Source organism: Channa argus, chromosome 21, assembly GCF_033026475.1.
Source record: "Channa argus isolate prfri chromosome 21, Channa argus male v1.0, whole genome shotgun sequence".
Taxonomy (NCBI): Eukaryota; Metazoa; Chordata; class Actinopteri; order Anabantiformes; family Channidae; genus Channa; species Channa argus.
In genome coordinates, this window is record NC_090217.1 from 6290207 (window position 1) to 6312277 (window position 22071).

The 22071-nt window shown below is 41.0% G+C and overlaps 1 protein-coding gene across 13 annotated transcripts in view; it reads left to right on the forward strand.

The window, feature by feature from the left end:
• magi2a (membrane associated guanylate kinase, WW and PDZ domain containing 2a) overlaps positions 1-22071 on the forward strand; it is a 187037-nt gene that overhangs the window by 98843 nt on the left and 66123 nt on the right. For all 13 annotated transcript variants that reach the window (XM_067491141.1, XM_067491139.1, XM_067491140.1 and 10 more), the window contains exon 3: positions 20515-20634. In XM_067491141.1, the coding sequence (XP_067347242.1) occupies positions 20515-20634 (120 nt within the window). The remainder of the gene's footprint in view (positions 1-20514; positions 20635-22071) is intronic.

Genomic DNA, 22071 nt, shown 5'->3' on the forward strand with positions numbered 1-22071 from the left:
ATGCATGACACATCTCAAGGCCATCAATTTCTGGAGGTTACTTTTTCTCTAAACATTCTTTTTTTTAAATGATTTTTTCCTCACTTTTTTGTCGCAGCGGTTTGAATTGAAGAATGTGGGACTGAGCATCCATGAAAAGGGGCTTCCATCAGCTACTTGCTTAAATAGCTCGTCAGCTAGTCAGCTGCACACACAGATACACACGGGCATAGGATACACATATGCATTTTCAGGCACATAAATACAGAACTGTACTTGTATGCATGCATAATTATTTATTAATGACATTTATTTACATTAATTTAAATTTTATTGTAAATATACCCATTTTTCACTTTCTATTAGCTGGACTTTGTACTGAGCTAAACTTTGTAAGATTCCTCAATTCCTGTAAACTACAGAAATGAATACAGTCTTGTAGCTGAAACATACATTTAGGGAGCAATGGGATTTTTTTTCAAGAAACATTTGAAACTTGGTTTCCAATTGCATCACAACCAACTAAGTAAAGTTTGCTTTATGCATAGGATTATACATTTATTTAATTAGGAAAATTATTTGATAATAAAAATAAATTAAAGCAAGGGAGCACAGGATGGGGCAGCGTGGTGGTGGAGAGGTTAGTGCTGCCACCTCACAGCTAGAAGGTTGCGGGGTCATGTCCCTGAACAACTGTGGCCTTTCTGTTAGGAGTTTGCATTTTCTCCCCGGACTTGCGTGGGTTTCCTTTAGGTACCCCAGTTTCTTTGCGCAGTCCAAAGACACGCATATTAGGCTAATTGGTGACCCTAAATTATCTGTAGGTGTATTTACCTCTGTGTTCGCTTGAGATAGACTGGGGATAGGTTCCAGCCCGGTCACAGATGATTGATGGATGGATGGATGGATGGATGGATGATAGCACAGAAGTGGCCACCTACCGACCACATGTGAAAGTGTCCCTGGGCAAGACACTGAACCCCCAACAGCCCATACCACGCAGTGCCAGTCCCAAGCCCAGTATAAATTGGGGAGGGTTTCATCAGGAAGGGCGTCTAGCGTAAAGACTTACAAGTCAACATGCGGACAAATGATCTGCTGTGGTGACCCTGAACTCACAGGTTAAGCTGAAAGAACAACAACTAAAACGCTGTTAAACGCTATTCAAACCCCCATGTTGATTCACTTTGCCTCCACAATTATATCCAATGACTGAGACAATCTGATTGACTTAGTCCCAACTTTCACCGAAATATTCACACACGTAAAACACATTCAAAGTTTTTCCCAAGACACCTGACAAACCCCTGAGACACACACAATCATATGCCCAACCTTTCTGAACTGTACGTGCATTCCTTCTACTCAGCTGCCACTGAGAAGTGTGTGTTTCATAGACTCGACGTGTGTGCAGCCCACGCTCTCCATTGAGCCGTCATTAGCGCTAACACAAGGAGGCAGATTAATGCGTGAGGTTTCCAGCAGGTGGGAGATGGAGAAAGGTTAACATAACAGAAGTGATGAATGAATCACTTTGAGCGCCAGCGTTTCGTAATACTACCCTAATGATGTTTTGTGCCACTCAGAAATTGTCCTTTATTCTTAATCAAAATGGATTTTATTTTTGTCTCGCCCTGCCCGCTAAACTGCTGTGGCATAAAATGTGTTGCATATGTTTGAATGTGATTAAGTGTATTCAATTAGGCTGCAACCAGCTGGTTCGGCTGGTAGTTTTGTTCCACCGTACATTTTAATGTTACAGTGCATTTCAGTGTTGTGGTGGTGGGAAGAATTTGAATGCTTTGTTTTAAGAGGCAAAAGGGACATTTTTCTGCTGCCACTTCTGTTTCTCTTTTCCTGTTTCCTGCTTCTTCTGATTTCCTGTTCTTCCTAATATCCTCTTTCCTCTCTTTTACTGGTGCCATGTAGCACCTGCGAGGTGATAGAAAGACACAGAAGACTCTTGTTTTTTTCCCCGGGTTTGACTTTCACTGTGCTGTATGAGCTTAACCATTGTCATAGGATGTGGAGAAAAAAGGCCAGTCCTCACATCACTGACCAATTCAAAGTGGCAGCTGTCAGTCTTCATGTGCTACTGCTTCTCACAAATTACTAGAAAGGGGATCTTCAAAACAGACAGACACCAGTATTGTAGCTATATTTCTTCAAAGAAAGCTTGTAAGCTAATTGTCAGACAGAAGTCTACAGAAACATCTGTGCATTCCAAAAAAAAGTACTTTACTACTCATGATTATAACTTAACAGTTTTTCTCAGCTGCTTAGATGAAACTGGGATCAACTTTATTTCCATCATCACCCTCTTAGCACTGCAGAAACCTTTGCAAATGTGTTACAATTTTTCCATTGGTTTCACATGTTTTTAACACCATTCACACTGCATGTCATCATTCAGTGCCCCAAAACTTTATTGAATTAACTTTAGGAAGCAAAAAGATAAAAAAAAATATCCCCAACTGATAGAAATGACTTCCAAAATTCTGAATCCCTAATATATATATGTGTGTGTGTGTGTGTGTGTGTGTGTGCAACCTCCTACGCAAAATTCTTCAATCAATAATCAGTCCTCAGACATCTAAAAAAGATGCAGCCTCTGTATCACTATTTGCTAGTCTAGAAAAGATAGGACAGGAGCAAATGAACTTTTCATTTAGAAGTTGTTTTTTTTTTTTCTTTTTTATTACTGGTAGTTACATCGTTCAGCTTTTCCGATTGAACAGCACAGAAAATAAGGAGATCTTATGCAGTACACTAAAAAATAGTTTCTGATTTTGAGTGATAAATTTTTTTTTATTAAAATAGAGCACAAAAGTGTCCAAAATGGTCTAATTTTGCTCTATTCTTGCTGTAGGTCTTGCATGGCAAGAATAGTTCATGGGCACAGAAAGAGCTGCACATAGAATCAAATTAAGAAAACTTCTCAAGAAAGTGTTTCTATCGCTGGTAAAATCACCTTGGGATATTGGGATATGAATTGATGTATTTTGTACTTTGTTCTCCATTGTGTAATGAATGATTGAAAGAATGTATTATTTTGACCACAAGTTGTGTTGTCGTTTAAAAAAATAGCTTTTGTTGCATGTTTTCAGTGTTTTTTGTTATTCAAAGAACATTGTGCATCAAAATGGGCCAGTTTGGCCAGTGATCCCTCTTCTTCTTCTGTGTTAATGGCTTTGAGTGGACAAAAGTGTCTGAGCAAATGAGAAATACTGTAATGTTGACATGACAAATAATATTTACCATGGAAAGTCTGAAATGAATGTGGCATTTAGCATTACAAGGCTGTTTTCACATTCATGTAACCATGGGAACCATGTCCATGTTTAGGACTAGTGTGTTCACCTTAAAGACACTGGTCTTGGATTTTTAAGGCAAACTGTGACGTTGTGCAAACACTGTGACCTGCAGTGAACTGCAGTGTTTGCACAGTTTTAATCCCTTGTTTGAGTGTGAAGCGCAGAAAACTAGTGCAAAACTATAGGCGCCAGTATCAGCCATGCTTTGTTTGTTCCAAAGGAGCCGTTCAGCAAACGTCTTCCTCCTAGTGCAGCGGTACTATTTAAACAAATGCTTCACTGGGTCGTATAGTAGGGTGGGGAGAAGCAACCTACACTATATACAGTGAGCATTAGGGTTGAAGGACTTGTTGCAGTTTTTGGTTGCATAAGGGATGCGAGGAATCAGTGTTTTTGTCCTCGTTGTTGTGTTGTGAATTATTTAGTTTTCATTGTCCACGTTGGATCTCCAGTGCCAGAGTTTCCATCTCTTTTTACCGATGGCAAAATATCTGTATGAACGTGGCATCAGATGTCTTTTAGAAAATATGTGTTCTATTATTATTTGTCCTTGCAGCGATCGTTCAAATGCTGGACATTTTTAAGGTCAAGATTATCTGTCTTCGTGATGTAAATGCTTTGGAATTGGCTTCCGCGTGTAAACAAATACGCTTTTTCCCACTGCTGAGGCATGAGCTGTCTGAACAGAAATACTCCTGGACAGGTGAGTGACCCATTCATCCACTATATGTCCATGGCGTTGTTGCTGCTTCTCGTTTTTCTTCTCACACTCTCCTTTTTCTCTGTTACTTCTTTTTTATCCCTGGGAGGGGTCTTTGTATTTATTGTCATTAAGCTGCTTACTGTTCTCCCATCATCTGTTCATCCATTCATCCCTGTGACTGTTCCACTGCCTTCCGATAGAGTGCTTTTACATATATTATTCATTTGATTGACTCTCCCTAATCACCTCAAGTGGCAGAAATTAATCATTCCAGCAATCCCCTCATTTGCATTTTGTTCAGGGAGTTTTGTGGCAGCATTTAGGGAATCTGGGATTTTTTTTTTCTTCTGCATGCGGAGCATTGTAATAACCAGCGGACCCTGTTGGAAAGGTGTAGCTCAAAAAGAGAGACACTGCAAAAGCCACTTTGCTCACAGGCAAAAAATCAATGAGGCTGGATATTCAACAGTACTCTATGGTTTTTATGGTGGCCCATAAAAAAAACATTGAAAAACTATATATGGCATGAGATGATTTCTCTGTGGGTGAAATTGGATTAAGCCTAGTGTAAAATGGAGAGTGTGGCCTTTTTTCCCCCAGCTCTCTCCCTTCTCCATCTCTGTCCCCACACTCGACTCCCCCCGCCACACACACACACACACACACACACACACACACACACACACACACACACAACCGTTAAACTCTATAGGAAGAGAAACCTGATTACATGGCTCACCGTGGCCAAAGTGAGCACTATTAAAAGGATCCAATTAAAGTTTGTGCAGTGCTGGCAGCAGCATTCTCGTGTGGGATTATTTGTGGAATTTGATCTGTCGCTCAGAGAGAGTCATCCATTGGCCAGGCTATCGCAGATGAATGGTGGGAGGGTGGAGTTTGAGAGTGTTCCAAGTAATTGGATGCTGAATTAATGGACACTTGTATCAAAGAATCAAATGAACGAAAAAGAGAGGGATGGTGAGGGAAAGGAAAATGAACATAGCTGTATTCGAATTAAATCAAGAGACACGTTACAAACGCAAGTCCTGCTGACTGATTCAGATCTGTGCCTCCATACAATCCTATCTCAGACGTCAAGAGACAATTCCTTGGTTTGATTTGGGCTCTAACATGCTCTGTTAACTGTGGGACTTTATATAGATGGGTGTATGCTTCTCCAAATCATGTCCAATCAACTGAATGTCCCTCAGGTGGACTCCAATCAAGTTGTAGAAACATTTCAAGGATGATCAGGTTGGTGATGATGATGGAAACAGGATCCACCAGAGCTAAATTATAAGTGTCATGGCAAAGGCTGGGAATACTTATGTACATGTGATTTTTAATTTTTTTTTATTTGTAATACATTAATACTTTCTGAATGCACTGTAACATCAAAATTTGCTTTTAAAACTGTTTTGAGGCAACATGTCACTTTAAAGCATAAGTGACAGGAAAAAGAGCAGCTGAGAGTTATATTCAGTTATAACTATGAAATTAGATAATTGCTCTGGCTTGGTGTGAATTCCTGCTAGAGAAATGATTTGTAAGAGACGTTTTAATTCATCACTGATCATTTCTCCAGCATTTCATACTTCAGTTAGTTATTTGGTTGTCGCCCATTCATTCTGTCCTGCTGAGTGAATTAATGGCTGCACAGTATTTGTTAAGAGGAAACATGACTTCCTAAATAATGTCATTTGATTAGAAACAACACACTGCTTTGTATTGCAGTAAGGCTTGTAGACCTAAAATCTTGACCCGAGTTCATTCCTCCTCTGTTTGTAGAACACACCCCATCCTTCACTTCACTTTCAGAAGAGCAACTCTGTCTAAACACTGCCTTCATTATTATTTATAGAGACATTTTCCACAAACTATTGACTCACAGCATAGCATCTTATTCTGGAAACTTCCAGGAATGTTTTTTTTTTTTTGCCTCAAGCAAGTAAAAAGAAGAAAGATAGAATTCATGAATAATCTGCAGTCATTTCCTTAAAAAAAAAATCATTATTCATGGATTTGTATTAGCTTGGATACTTTAAATACCCGTTGGACAACAGTTGATTGGATTTTAGTGGAGGCATGAAAACCTTACTTGACTTGAATAAAACGACAACAAAATCAGTGCTTTTTCTGTCTTTTGATTTATTGTAAGTCACACTGTGTAAGGAGTGTCCACAAACCGAGATCCTAGTGAAAATCTATTTCAGTGATTAGGGTCATCCTCTTCACTGTCACAGTTTAATTGCAATTCTGGAAAAAGATTCTTGCAAAAGAGCTACAGGCTTTCTGTCCTTTCTCTCACCGCTCTCTCTGAAATTTATGTGCCATTGATTGGAGTCACCATCAAATCTCACAATGGTCACTGTTGCAATTCGAGTCTAAATTACACTCTTTTTCTTCTCAGTGAAATAACATTCAACCAGGAACACGTATGTCAAACTCATTCTACTTGAATTAGCACAGGCAGTTGGACAATAATTTAATCTACGACTTATAACCATCAGATGAATACTTCTTCAGAAACTCTGTTGCCTGTATAATAATGACTAGAGACATAAACTGTGAGTAGAATGCAACAAAAACCCATGTAATAAAAAATACAGTATTATTGCTTTATATTTTTACACTTCAGGCACTTGATTACTGTATGGCTCCATCATGAAGTCAAGTTGCTGTTTACAGTGCATTGAAAAAGTATTCATACCCGTTTTTTTCCCACGTTGTCACGTAACAACCACAAACATAAATTACTTTACTCTGATACAAACCAACTATAAATCCAGTGGAACCAGTTGCCTTCAGAAGTCACCTGTATGTATTTTAATCTCAGTACACTGTACATACATCTGTTCTGTTAAGTCCTCAGAGGTTTGTTAGAGAAGATTAGTGCACAAACAGCATCATGAAGTCCAAGGAAGACACCAGACAGGTCAGGGCTAAAGTTGCAGAGTAGTTTAAAGCAGGTTTAGGTTATAAAAAATATTCCGAAGCTTTGAACATCTCAAACTGCAAACCTACCAAGACATGGCTGTTCACCTAAAGTGACAGGCCGGGCAAGGAGAGCATTCATCAGAGAAGCAGCCAAGAGGCCCATGGTAAAGCTGCAGAGATCCACAGCTCAGATGGGAGAATCTGTCCACAGGACAACTATTGGTCGGGCACTACACAAATGTGACCTCTATGGAAGAGTGGCATAAAGAAAGCCATTGTTGAAAGAAAGCCATAAGAAGTCCCCTCAAGCCATGTGGGGGACACAGCAAACATCTGGAAGAAGGTGCTCCTAACAGATGAGAAATGCAAATCGTTATGTGTGGCAGAAACCTAACGCTGCACATCACCCTGAACACACCCATCATGAAACATGGTGGAGGTGGCAGAATCATGTTGTGGGGATAGTTTTCTTAAGCAGGAACAGGGACGTTGGTCAGCATTGATAGGAAGACGGATGGAGCTAAATACAGTGCAATTTTAGAAGAAAACCCTTTTAGAGTCTGCAGAAGACTTGAGACTGGGCGGAGGTTCACCTTCCAACAGGACAACAACCCTAAACATACAGCCCGGAATGGATTAGATCAAAGCATATTCATTCTTTTTCAAGGCACTGTACTTGCATGTCTGACCCGACTACTTTTAAAATCCTTTCATCAATAGCTCTGAGTGGCATTCCTGTGATTTTTGCATTTACAAAAATGGGACACGTAGGAACTCCCACTGATTTTGCCCTTTGACCACCAAAATTGAATCAGTTCATCCCTGGCACCCAAGTGGATGCTTTTGAAGAAATTCCTTTCGTCTTCCTGAGATACTGCATCTGTTCTTGCAGGGGCATAATAATTACACGCGCTCTTTGCAAACATGTGATTTCTTACACAGCTACCTGGCTGTATCAGCAGTGTGAAAACGTCCCTCACTGTAATCCTTAAGACAAAACTAAATTTCCCACCCTCCCGGAATTAAGGTGACAAAAATGGCAGCTTAGTAACAGGTAAAGCCACTGACTTAAAAAGGATGTGGCTTTGTAGGCATTGGTGTTGAAAATACATGGAACGCATAGCAAATACATTTGTCTCTGGCAGAAGTCTGTAAATAATGAAAATAGCTTGTTGCTCAATCCGGATGAAGTCTGCATGCGCACACTTGAAAACGCGAGCTCGATGTTATCAAGGTCCCTCATCACTCTAACTATAGAGGTACCACTTTCAAATCGTGTTCACACACACACACACACACACACACACACACACACACACACACACACACACACACACACACACAGAGCTGCTGTAGGTCCAACAGCAGGAAAGGGGCAGAGGTGATGGCAGTATGAGATAGCTTAGCCTCTGGTATTAAAGGACCAAAAGGTCTCAGTATGAGATGATTACCACCATGTGGAGTGTGATGATTATGCCAGCCTTTGTGACCCGCCGGGTGTCGGTTCAAATCCCTCGCTTGAGCCAAAGAGGTTAGTGGAAACACATAAATTGGCTCTTCTGACATTGCAGCTGTTGACACTGGAGAACTGGATGGTGCTGGATAGCAAGCAAGGTTGATGGAATACATGTCAGGTTGTTGTTCTGGTGGAGGAGCAAGTTTGAGCCTAAGGGCGAAGCAGTCGTGGGCGAGGCTTTGCAAATTAATAAAAGCAGCACGTGCTGTCCTGACAAACAGATTGTGTCATTGCGTGGTAATGTGCTTGAGCCGGTGTGGGCCAGGCTTCGGGGATTAGGCTGACACAGCAGCAGGTTCACATCCCCGATCACTGTACACACACCCTAAAAAAACACCCACCGCAGGGCAACATTTCCAAATGGATGACATCAGCTCTAATCTCCATATCTCTGTCCTGTCTTTCACTTCCCTGTTCTTCTTCTGCTCTCTTTTTACCTGCCCCTTGTCAGCTGTGTGTGTGTGTGTGTGTTTGTGTGTGAATGTGTGCTACAATACATCGGTCCTCTGTGGATTCAGAGCAAAAGCAGAGTAGCTGGGGAGAAAATGAAACGGCCTTCTTGTGTATCGTCTGATTTATTTTTTATTTTTATTTTTTGGATTTATCCAGATTAAAGTTGGTTGGCGTGAACACCCGCTTGGCTGCTGCCTGTCAAAAGTCTCCTCCACAGCTCTGAATTATTATTAGGGAGTCTGCTTCTTTTTTTTTTCTTCGGCGTCTTCTTCATTTCAAAATTCTCCTCCCACTGCAAACATGATGGCTTTGATTCCCATGGAAGTTGAGATGCGGAGCAAGACCAAAGGCAATCTCTTTTAGTGGCATGCTGGTGGAGCAAGAAGAAATAGAGGGAGGCTTGAGAGGCGATGAAAGGAGCCATTCACATCTTCCCACGAGAAAGACAGAAACGAGGCAAGAGGAGCTTGCTCTAATTCAATTCTCAATGATAACAGACATGATGATGACAAGCCTGTGTCGGGGTAGGTTGTTTTTACACTGTGCATATTGGCTGCATACTGTATCACATATGTGGGGGTAGACATTTAGAAAGTTACATCCTGAATGTGAGGTTTACTTGTTGCTGCCAACTTTTACATTTCTTAAACACATCTATTTCTAAATGTGTTTGATACGAAACTTAATCAATACCAAGAGCTCTTTGCAATGACAAGCCAATCTGTCACTGTCATCGACTTTGTGGTAGTTTATCACTTGCCATCACAGTGTTTGACTGCTTTGCATGGGCTCTAGAGTAACATCTGCACTGAGCCAAGGACTTGATTTGCACACAGTGACAGCGTGTATTGAGAAGGTGTTACTATTGACCACTAAGTAGAGGGTACGTATGCAGCAGTATCTGAATCAAAAATAGGCCTGCACTAAAAATATTTTGGTTAAAAAGTGCTGGGCTAGTGTTTTCTCGAATGGAAATGCTAATTTAATTCTTATTACGTTTATTTGACTTTAATGTGTTGAACAGAATATGAAGAAATTAAACACAAAATTGTTTTTCCAATACAAATCCATTCTTACACATGGTAATTTTCTTTTTCTTAGTTTTATTTTATCTATCCTTTGAGTCATTGTTGCAAATAGAAATAGTAGAACCTTGGTTATCTGCATAAACTGCTTTTGTAGTTATTTGTACTTTTTTTTATTGTAGTCTGATATTAACAAATGCCCTAAGGGCTATGCAAGCTGCGGTGTAGCATAGCAGACTGTGAAAGAGAAGAGTGGAGCAGAGAGTGGGAGGACTGGGTGGAGCAGAATGGTTTGACTTTGAGTCCCATGCTAGTGTGTTGCAGACTGTAACTTTACAGTACATGTACTCCGTGTGGTTTCTGACCACTGGTAATGTTACGGATTACATCCTCAATGCGATGCCATACCATGATAAAGTCTTCTCTGTAGGCCATCATTTGACAGTCGGTGGTGGCAGTAAGGTGCGAATAGGGTCACGTGTGCAGTGACGAACAAAAGTCCAATCTAACACAAGGAATGCTGCTAATCATGTTGGCTAAATTTAAAAGATGCAAATCTTTCATTCTGGTTAGAAACAATGAATGTTAACATAACTGCATTTGTTTGCAGCAAAACTCCACAAGATGACTTGCAATAATTTTTGGTCATTGTGACTTATAATTTATAAGCTGAATTTCATACTTTTACTTATTCATATAAGTTAATGCTAAAAGTTACTGCTGAAGTTAAAATTTGCTAAAATATTATACAATCACTCCTCGTGAAGTTCAAATAGCAGCTCTATCACAATTTAACAGCATTAATACATCCTCAGACCATTTACAGGGAAGTCTTATCACATTTTGACAGCGTATTAAATTATCAGATGCTGCAACCTGTCCTCACTTGATGTGGTTTGGCAGAAATTTTAAAGCTTTTGCTTCAGCTTCGCGCTGACATGTGTTTGAATAAATTAGATTTACAGCAGCCCTCCCTGAACGTCTTCCACGAACTTGCAGCAGCAGTGTCACTGTGAATTTCGGGGGAAATGCTCTTTCTGATTAGCAAACAATATTAATTCAGTTTGGATAATGCTCACTGAGAGGTTTTTGGTAGAAGTTGTTTTGTTGCCTTTGACAGAAAGTGAGCACAGGCCACTTTGAGTTGACAGGGAACAAGAAGGAGTTGCAAAGGGAATATCATGCAAAATGTTTTGCAGTGAACAGAACCCTGGAGACTGTTGACGATGATGAAGCATGATAAGAAATGTTTGCTTATATTTTAGAAAATAAGTTGTTCTCTTAGAGTTTTTCTCCTTTATTTGTGCCGGCCTACCACTAAACTGTTTTTTAAGGCTTCTGTATGCGGTCTCCAAATTCTAGTTTTAAAATGGTCATGTATACCCACTTAGATTGTTACTCAGTCGGTTTTTGTGTTGCATTTCATCCTTTGTGATGAATGTAAACTAGTTAGCACTTTAAAATCATCAACCTTCATAATGATTCTCCGTGTGCATTCTCCCTTTTACCACGTCTTTATCTGTTTTATCGGCTCTTTCCACCCACCCCCCCACCCCCCTTCCCTTCTCTCCTTGGGGGGAGGATGCAGTCATCAATATCTGGCTGCGTTACAGGCGATCCACCCAGCACCTCCTGGAGGGCAGAACTATTAATGGAATTCAGGGGAGTGCGGCAGAGGGCCAACAGGCAGGGGACTATGGTTCAGTGCCTGGCTCTCTCTGATCTATCCTACATTACTGACTGTCAATAAGCAGGGGAGCAACATTCCCACTAAACTTGACTGAACTTGGGTGAACTTGAAATCTCATTATGTGAAATAGAAGCCAAAAATAACATGTTTGGTCAAGAAGCAAGAGCATCTCTACTTTTGCTGAAAAAATAAGTAATTCCCAGTCAATATGATTAAACTGCAAAGCAACAATATTAACTTTCATCGCCAGCTCAGTTAAAACAGCTCCTCTACACTCTCTGCTCGATAGACTTTATTACTGCTTAAATGATACGTAATCACCGCTGATTAAAACTCTGCTCCGCATCATCAGTGAAAACAGCGAATAAGCACCTCACCACACTTGCCGTCTACGGAGCAAAGTGCAGCAAAAGCAGCTTTCAGTGGCGCTGCAGCAGTACACTGTCCTCCATCAGTCCATTTGCCCACAGGCGGCGGGCAGGCGCTGAATGGCAAACTAATCCATCCCTCTAATGCAGGGGCATTACTGCTGCCCGTCACTTCCTAATTGGCTAATAGCTAGATTAGGGTGGTTACAATAGGCTGTGCTGACACTGTCTTGGCCATTCATAACAGAGGGTTTACTGTGCAAAAGGGCAAGACATGCCTTATATGTCCGGCCTCAGGCTATTGTCCACAACACTGGATTGTTATAAAAACACCAAAAGGCTCTGTGAACTTTGCTGGAGGCTACGCTTTAGCTGATCCTGTCCCCAACTCCACACCCATGCTCCCCCTCGTTACACAGCATATACTGTATTTTTAACGCTATGTACAAAACATGATCAGCTCTAATGTACCTGAACTTAAACTTTTTCCACTTTGTCAGCAGCATTATAAAAATGGAGCTCTCCCATTGGCTGAATGGCAACATCAGAAGCGGCTGTAATTCACTAAAAGTACACAAGTCTAGAGGCCGTGTTTTCCCCTTTTATAAAAGTTAAATATATAAATCCAAGCAGATGAGTTAGAGGATGATTTTCAAGCTTTGACACAATGGAGAGAGAAGTGACTGCAACTCAGTAGTTGGATGAAAGTGTTATTACTTTGTGCATTTGAAATTTAGAGTAGAAGATGAAAGAAGCATGAGGGAAGATGGAAAGAACAGAGGGTAGGAGCAGAGATGGTTCAGCATATGAATGAACAGGCTCTTTCCTGCAATCTGTCATCCCACTGTGGTTGCTAACTACAGTATACGGCATATTTCCTAATAGATACTAACTCAACACAATCACAGTGCACCAAATCTAGTCAGGACAAGCACTCAATGAAGGCCTAACAACGCTTGTGTTTTATTGTGTGCAAATAAACCCGATGGGAAAAGATTGACGCGTTGTTTTAGTGATGCCAACAAGCTGTTTAATGTTAATGTCCACCCAGAGCTACAGCAATAACAGTATAATGTACTGGTGCTCTCGATTTAAGTATACTGTTACTGCCACCAGTTGTCAGTACGTTAAGGAAAACAGTCACCTGCTCAGCTCCACTACATGCCAACAGTGACTGGACGTCTTGTTTACCAAGATTCTTTGCTAAACAAATGTTTGGTGGCTCCAAACACTGGCCAGTGGTTTTCATGGTGAATACTTCAGACAAATGGGACTCGTGCTTCACAAGAGGTTGGCAAGTCACCATTCTCTCAAGGAGCCGCCTCATTAATGAACCTGTCAATGCCCTGGGGAGGAGCAATATTTCATATTTAGGGTGCGTGAAAGAGACAATCCACACCGAGCTTCTGAACATGTAAATAAAGATCACACAAGTCTTTTCTCGAATAAAAGTATGTCTGATTCTGATATTTCTGATGCAGTGAGCAGCAGTTTTCTCTCTGCTGGCGCCTGAGACACTGAAGACACTGAGAAGCAAGATTGAATTGAGTTGAACTGAACTCAGTCTGTCCAGTAGCTGTCAAGACATTTCAATCAAAATCTTCTAGGCATCATGAGCGTCAGCAACAAACTCTGTGGAAACAACAAGCTGTTGAGGTATTTCAGTCTGCACTGGTCATGGCTGTGACTCTGATCTGTGTTGCCCTGGTGACCACCTCTCTCTCCCCCCAATCCTCGCTGCTCTGCCCAACCAGTCATAACCTGCTTCACCTGTTGCCTCCCCTTAATATGTCCCCCTCACCTACTCCTCTCTGCCAGAATGACTTCCTGTCTTCCGTGAGCTGCTACCTGTTTTTCCTCTCCTATGCTTCACCTGTTTCACCCGAGATCTGCCGTTCTGTCTTTTTCTGGCTTCTGGACCCGAGTTTTCCCACGTAGCTCTCTGCCTGTTCCCTGGGGAGCTCTGGTAGTAAGTGACTTTACATTGAGTGCAGGCAGTTGTGGACTATTGCTATTATACTTCGTTTGGCGTTGGAGACCAAAGACTGTTATCTTCCAATTTCCCTCTTCACACACTTTAAGTTGTTACTTTCTGTTTTGTTGCTACTTTGGATTTATCTTGAGTTGTTACTCTGTTCCCGATTACTTCAGTGCTTTCAGTTCTCCTTCTTCTTCTTCTGCCTCCTCTCCTAAACTGGCCCTTCCTCTGATCCTCCATATCACCGTAAGCACCCCGTCATCCAGTATTATCTCCTTTTATCATCTTTTGCTTCTCTCCTGGATCTCCACGCCGTCACCTGTTTCTCCCTGATTCCCTCTGCAGTACACACCTCTTCTCCCTGCCCACACCGCCTGCTTCACTACCTCATTTTCAATATCAATAAATAATAAATTACTGTCTTCTACTGCCTTATCTGTCCTGCCTTATTTTCTGGGTGCCGTTAATTCTGATAGGACCAGAGTGGTGGGCTGACAAGCAGCCAACACTTCCACTCCTGCAGCCATGCTGCAAGCTAAAAGCAACGCTTGTACAAACTGGCCAGGCAAGACCACCGACATAAACAACACCTGTCTAAATAAAAATCCCTGATTTAAAATTCTTGTAGCCTACCATGTATTCAAATCAGGTGCTGTTTTGACCAAATTCAGCTGCTGCTCTGGGTTCTGAGAAAGCAGTGGTGTCATGTTTTATGGAGACAAGGTCCTTTCTGTCCCATTCCTGCCTTATACTGCGTCTTGCTTTCTTAATTTTCTCCCTGAAATGCCAAACACGTCATATCTCTTATGTAGAGATGTTCCATTTCTGCCTCTGTCTATATTTAGTAAAAGGATATCACATACCACTCAACATAATGCAAATATATTAGAGACAAAGTTTGTGTCACTTCTATTTACCTTTGTTTTGATATTTTTGCATCCTGCCACGCATCAGTGTGGAAATGATTAGCTTAAAAACTCGGGGTATAATCATTTCCTGAGGGTCTTTACACACGCTTTGACTCCCTGTCATGAATATAAAGTACAGTTTCTCTGTGTGACGCCTCGGGATATTTGCTGGATATAAATCCTTTGTTTCAAATAGAGTGCAGTGTTTCTGCTTTCCACAGATTGTCCGTGCTCCTATTGAGCATTTTTATATTGCCCACAGTTATCACAGGTTCAAATGTTTTTTCTGTGCAGTGTTTAAACAGAAATCCGAACATGGAGGTCATATATTTAATACATTTTTATTAACACTGACTATTAATGTAATCGGTAGGAGCACTAGTCCCCGTATTAAACCACTACAGGTTGTTGCTGTGACTGTGTGCCTGGTGATGGTGTTCAGCGGCACAAGTTAGTGTTGGACTTGTGGCCTGTGGTTGTGAAGTTGAATCTGGCTTGTGGATGTACTGATAACAGCAGTGTTACTGTAGGCTACAAGAGCCTGAGCCCATGCTACATGTTAAGCTCTCTTATCCATTACATGTGCTGCCTTTTTCATACACCCATGTCTCCCTGAGCTCTAATACTACTACTAATACTACTACTACCACGATCTTAACAGCTATTATTATGGAGCTTCTTTCCTTCTTTTTTTGTGCTACGTCTCTGTCATGTTTCCTGTCTTCTGTCCCAAGAAAATAAATAATTCCCTAAATGTTTTGACACGGTGGCAGCATTCCCTGCCATGTTCTGTTTGTTACACAGCGTCGCCTTTTGTGATTCCTACAAGGTGCAGTGAGGTTAAAGTGGATTTATACTTGTGTTTAATGCTCAGCACTAAAAATTCTGCTGTGGATGCCTCTAGTGTAGGAATTGATTTATAGTTCAGTGTCGGATTTCATCTGTTTATAGCACCACCGCTCTGTGTTACACATTATCTTATCATATTTTGCTTTAATTATACAGTCTAGCTCAAAGTAGTTGTATTTTTATTCCCTTTGCAATATAGAGCAATGATAGAAAGGTTTGCTTTGACTATCTACCTAAAAATACACTATTCAAGTACAGTTGCTGCAAAGACACAGAAACATATTTGCTGTAGAGGTGATCTTACTCGAATCTGATGCACCTGAAGCTTCAGCACATACTTCACTCCGGAGATCGTTTTTAGACAAACACTGAACATTTATCGTACTTGCTTCTCAACTTAGCCGATGACAGATAAATTGTACATACAACTTTAAGCACAGTGATCTCACAAGCACGTTCACTAGCAGTTTCATCAAACAAGTTTCTTAAAGTATGTCTGAACTCACAGAACTCTGTAAGAAACCGTGTGCCTCTACAGCTACACACAGAACCCTTTTCTTCTACCTTGTTGTGGTCCACACCTCCTTGTAGTTAGTTCCTCTGCTCCAGTTACTGTTTCACGTCTGCTCCCTTCAGTAGCTGAGCTGAACTGCATCTCTCTTTAACAAACCCTTAGCATTGCATTGTTTCCTTGACTGGGAGTCAACAAGCTTAAAAGGTAAATTACAAAGGCAGCCATCAAAGGCAAACTATCAAACCCATATGATAGTATGCAGACACATCACAAACACACATTACATAAAACAAATAACTAAAATGTTTGGGTTTCCTTTAAAACTAACTGCAAACTTTGAAATTCTACAGCAGTTGACGTTAACTTAATTTTTCAGTTACAGAAGTGTCAAATTGCTGGGTGTGTGACAACTTTTCAGTTTTCTTTTCCATAGCCGTTCTCATAATAACTGAGAATAGCGCTGTGCCATACCATATCATCATATTTTAGACTGTAAATATCATCAGTAATTCCTCCCCATGATAAACACTTGTCATATTGGAATTTTGACAGTATAATTGCGTAATTACGTGTTTGTGTAGACGCTGTTACTGGGAGCCAAGCTCCGACAATGGTATAGTCTGAAGAAAAGAGCTTCTCCTTTCATTTGGAAATGGCTCTGCACCAATTCAGATGTGAACCAAACATCTGTGAATTGCGACTTGTGTCAGAAACCTCAACCAACAAGAGGTGGAATCGAGGTTGCTCCCCCAACACAAAGACAAGACAACCAAAGTATGAGGCTAAAAGCTTCTAAAGAAAGTGATGTTCAATTAAACAGTACTTGCGACTTCATCACTCTAATTGGCACATCTGGAATAATGTACTTGCTGTGGTGTCACATCTCACCTCTGCTTCTGATAATGGCAAAGCAAAAAATATTTCCCTTTTTGTTTTGTATGTTTATGTCTAGTGTGGTGTGGCATCTCCTGGATTTTCAACTAATCCTGTAAGTCTTTGATGTTTACAGACAGTAAGTCAGACAGTATGAGTCTAGTGATAATGAAAATGTGAGCACTGTTAAGATTTACTCGAACTTTCTTGACATTTTTTGACAATGTAACAACTAAAAAAAAACAACTTTCGCCACCACTCCTGGAAAGTAGATTTGTAATAGTAAGCAGGTCCTGCAGTGTTCATAGTATCTCAGTGTCTGTCACGGCTCTGATAGCGTATGTAGTTACATTTTGAGAAGCTTTAAACTGAATCTTGCTCGGTACTGAATATAACTAGTTTATCTGTAGAGATCAGTGTCTCTTTACTTCTCTGTCTCATTTTGCCCCTTGACTAAACAGGAACTTGCTACATAGAACGATGCCTGTGCAAAAAAAAAAAAAAAAACAATACCTATTTTTAGTTAGAGCTTCCCACACGTCTGAATTGGCTCAAAATCAGAAACACACCTGAGGGGTTTTGAGAATCCAGTCTTCTGTAGGCCAGAAAAATGATGAATGCTGTATTTAATATGGAGGTAAAATTAGTTTTCCAATTTTCTGTTAAACAAGCCATTGTAAATAACCATTAAATGCCGTCCCAAAAATAACCGACATTGTTATTTTTTCACTCCAGAGAGGTCTCTGCAATTAAAGAATTACTGATATACATTCCAGGATCGTGACCCACTAACTAAAGGGCTGACAACTGAGAGGGATTGTGGTTGCCTCTTAGAAATTGTCACTGGAGAGAAAGTCCCCACCAGAAGATGCTGCTAAATATAGTTCTGCCTCATCAAAGGTCCTCTGAAATGTGTGTGTGCTGCTCAGTCAGTAGCTCTGCCTATGAGTGAGGCTAATCTGACGGGTACACAAGCCCCCATGCAGAAATTCTCCACTGGAGGTGTTACACAATCTCCCCCCAACCCCCCACCCCATACACCCACACAAAGGCACATACACACATACATTTTACACAACAGTGTTCCCTGCTGCTCATTTGCTGCTATAAGCTCTTACAAATACCCTGTCAGCAGTTTCCAGTTTGATGTTTCAGTTTCAAAAGGTTGTTGACAGTGAATTTCTACTCTAAGGTCTGAAAAAAGTGCACACAAGGTACCACTCTATTGTGACATATTGATTGCTCGAGGAGAGAAAATGACAAAAACCAGAGTTACGCTGCACCAGTCACCATAGTATGAGCTCATCATGAAGCCTTTTGTGGGCTGCGTTTCTCCATTTAAGGACCAATTAATTAGAATATTAGCAAGACAACTTGGGGAAGGCTCGTCAAGCAGCTTAACCCCCTCATTTAGATTCATTTTCTGTTCATTACATTGTTTTACACTGTCTGAAGTTGAACCCTTATCTCTTGACTAGAGATTTGATTAAACATGTTTTGCTGTTCACCCGAAAAGACTTAGAAGACTTTAGAAGACTCATTTGAAAAAGGATAACAGTTTAGGATTTTTCTTTTTCTTCTTCTGCTTCTCCTCCTCATTAGGGATAGTGCTTTAACCCATTAGCCAACAAATCCTAGGCTAAGGCATCTTTACTGGAAAAGGATTCTTCAGATAAGTACTGCAGGCCCTTGTTTTCAGTGGTCAAACTTCAATCAAACCTCTACGTTTGAGGGTGTGTTGCTGTTTTTCAGCAAAGTCCTTAATGTGCATGCAAAGAAACCAGAAACCAGAAATGTGGACACCTGCTCTGAGTTCAAGCTCATTTAAAAAGCACTGAAGGGAAGTGGAAGTCTGACGAGACTGTTCGGAAAACAGCATCCATTTTGTAGCAATATTTGCTGCTATCCAGACAATGTATTTTTCAGGGAAAACAACATTATTTCTTCGAAACAATATCTAACTACATTCTGCACGAATTAAAGCCTGGCTCAGGAATAAGCCTGGGATTTACTCTAAATAAGCTAGTCCAGTGCACAGATGTTTTTTCCAAATGGCTTCCAGCAGAGGTACCAGTAAGCACATACAGTCATTCGTGTTATTGTTCTTGGCTGTAAATATGAAAAAGTGATAGAAGTTGCTGTGTGAGGACGGCGCAGCTGTCCAGTTGTTTCAGTTCCAAACACAGTTGTCTGAAGCTGTCACCCATGTTCCAGAGGTGCTGTTTGAGCCTCCAACAAGTGCTTAAGTTGGTGTCAACACGAGACCCATACTTTAAGCATGTGTGACTTCTAAGACCAGAAATGCTGTTATTGTTAACTATAGGTCAAGGTCAAGCAAGTTGAATGGCACCTGTCAGGAAGCAGGTTAAAGAATTATTAGACAAATTCTATACAAGTATCAAAGAAATGTTTTTTACAGACTACACGACAACTATGTTTCATCCTTAGTTTGAAGTGCACCGATCCCTTTGGGGACTGTAGGATGAAGAGCGACAGCCAAACCCACCCCTTCATATTTTCTTAGCCAACCAAGGAAAACAAACAATGTCCTCCTCTGGGAACTTAAACGTCCCCATTTTGTTCCCAGTGTGTAGTCTTAAGACCAGCTCATTTCACTGTTGGTATAATTCAAAGTGTGATAATCAGTGTTCAAAACATAGACCCGCATACTTTTGGCCGGTCGCCTTTTTTTAAAGCCACATCACACTGCACCACCTACCAGGGGTGATCAGTGGCACAGTTGTTGCTAACAGATGGATACTTTACATGCCATAGTGAGAGTATAACAAGTGTGTTTTAGAGGCTCCTCGCTCAGAAGTGAAGCCCATTGAGCACCTCAGGGGTACAGCGCCTGCGTGTTATCACAGCCAGGATCAGTTTAACGACTCTAATTAGCCCACCGTGATGAGAAAGTGTTTAGGAAGTCATTTGTACCTCAGTTAAACATCAGCACACTTTGACCCACTGTGTTTTAAGAACTGCAACAGAGATGATTGTCCTGTCGGTGAACTTGACTTAAAATGCTGCTATTACTGGGTAAAATATTTTCATTATTTAGTCTGGGAGTCAGCTGGCAGGACTGTGGCTCCTGTCAGGGAGTCCTCGACTTGCTGTCAGTTTCCATGCAAATTGACTTGATTTCTTCTCCCGGTGTCCAAATTGCATCACTTAGCTGCTGAAACAGCGCCCGCACTGAAAGCACACTGCTCAAACATTCACTCTCTGCTACGAGACAAAAAGGACAAAATGGAACAAAGAGGGCACTTAGAGTTGGCTGGAGGTCAGTGTGTTTCAGTGCTGCTATGTTCCAAACTTTTCTGAAACCTTCACAAAGTCTCCTCTCATTCAGCAGTGATGAGGCGTTCACAGCTCCAGCAGCACTAACTCTTCTCTCTTATCTCCTGCAGGCACAACCAGGCAGCCCAAGGAAGGAGAGGTCCCAGGGGTGGATTATAATTTCGTGACCGTTGACCGGTTTATGGAATTGGAGAAAAGTGGAGCCCTGCTAGAGAGTGGAACATATGAAGGTAAGGATTTAGTTAACTCATGCTTAACAACCCGTGTGATTGCAGGTCGTTCGTCTTTGTGATTTCTCAATATTTTCTTTTCTTTTTTTACGGAATTGGTAGTTCAGTGTGGCACACCAGGCATTTTTCTATGCAGGTGACAGCAGTTTGAATGAATGCTGAGACAGTGCTCATCACTCTCCATGTACACAAACACACACACCCTCACTTCCGTGAATCCATCTTTTGGCTTGGTGGAGACGAGGTTTTCATCATTTATGAAAGAGATTGAAAGGAGTCTTCTATAGATTCTGAATGAAGAGAAAATAACACACACACACACACACACACACATCTATGCAATACCTTCCTGCTGTCTCTGTCTTGGCTCAGTCCTTGAGCTTGAGCTACTGTGACTCTTCAGTTGCCTAATCAAAACAAACAGACTCTCTGTCCCCTCTCTTCTCTGGTCAGAAAACCCAGAGGTTTAGATTTGAAACCACTGGCCACCTCCAACTCTTAGGAGACCACTGCTATTATAGAGATAACGCAGCTAACTTTCCACTCTCCCACCTGACTCCAGTCTCTGTTGGCCTGTCACTACTGCAGGACAGAGAAAAAATTGCAGATGGCCAATTTAACAGTCGGTTGCCAGAAGCAATGTTAGATCCTTTTGGTGACTTGAGCTGCTTTCCACAGGGAGAGAGACATGTTTTGTTTTTTTTCATGGTTTCTGAGCCATCATTCAGCGTTTTATATATATTAGTAATTTAATAGCCAATTAGATGTGGAAGGTGAAATTTAAGAGGAACGCAGTGGTGAGATGGATTTGTAAAAACCAGAAGCTCTCACTTCAGGACTTTTGCATTAGGTTTAGCTTAGTACCTAAAACACAGGCATCAGAGTGTCAGAACATAAAGCACATTCTGGAGGTTAATGCATTAACAACACTGTCAGTTTTAATTACTTCAACATTGGATCCAAAGAATATTTTCCTTTTTTCTCAATTTGCTGAGGGTGTGAGATGTCAGCAGGGCTCCTCCTTCCAGGGGCTGTGCCTGTTTTTTTATCAAACGTTTAACAATATGAACTTCAAACCAAGGAAATATTGTCTTTCCTCCCTTTGAAAACAGCTGATTTTCCCTGTAGACATGTTTGGTGATGAAGAAACATGTCACCTACTGGACCTACTGGACTGGTGGAGGTGTACAGCACAGAGGAGAGAGGGTTAAACCAGCTGGTGTATTTAGAGACATAACAGTGACATAACAATAGTTTATCCTTCAAAGTGTTTAAGTTGCACATTTTGCAGCCTTGCTGAAAAATTAGATGGCTGCTTCAGACTAAAAGACAGGGAGAAGAATTAAAATGAGAAGGACAATTTAATTTGCAAGTTCAAATTAACGATAAGTTGCAATGCATTCCATGTAGATGCATGTCAGGTCTTATGAAATCATG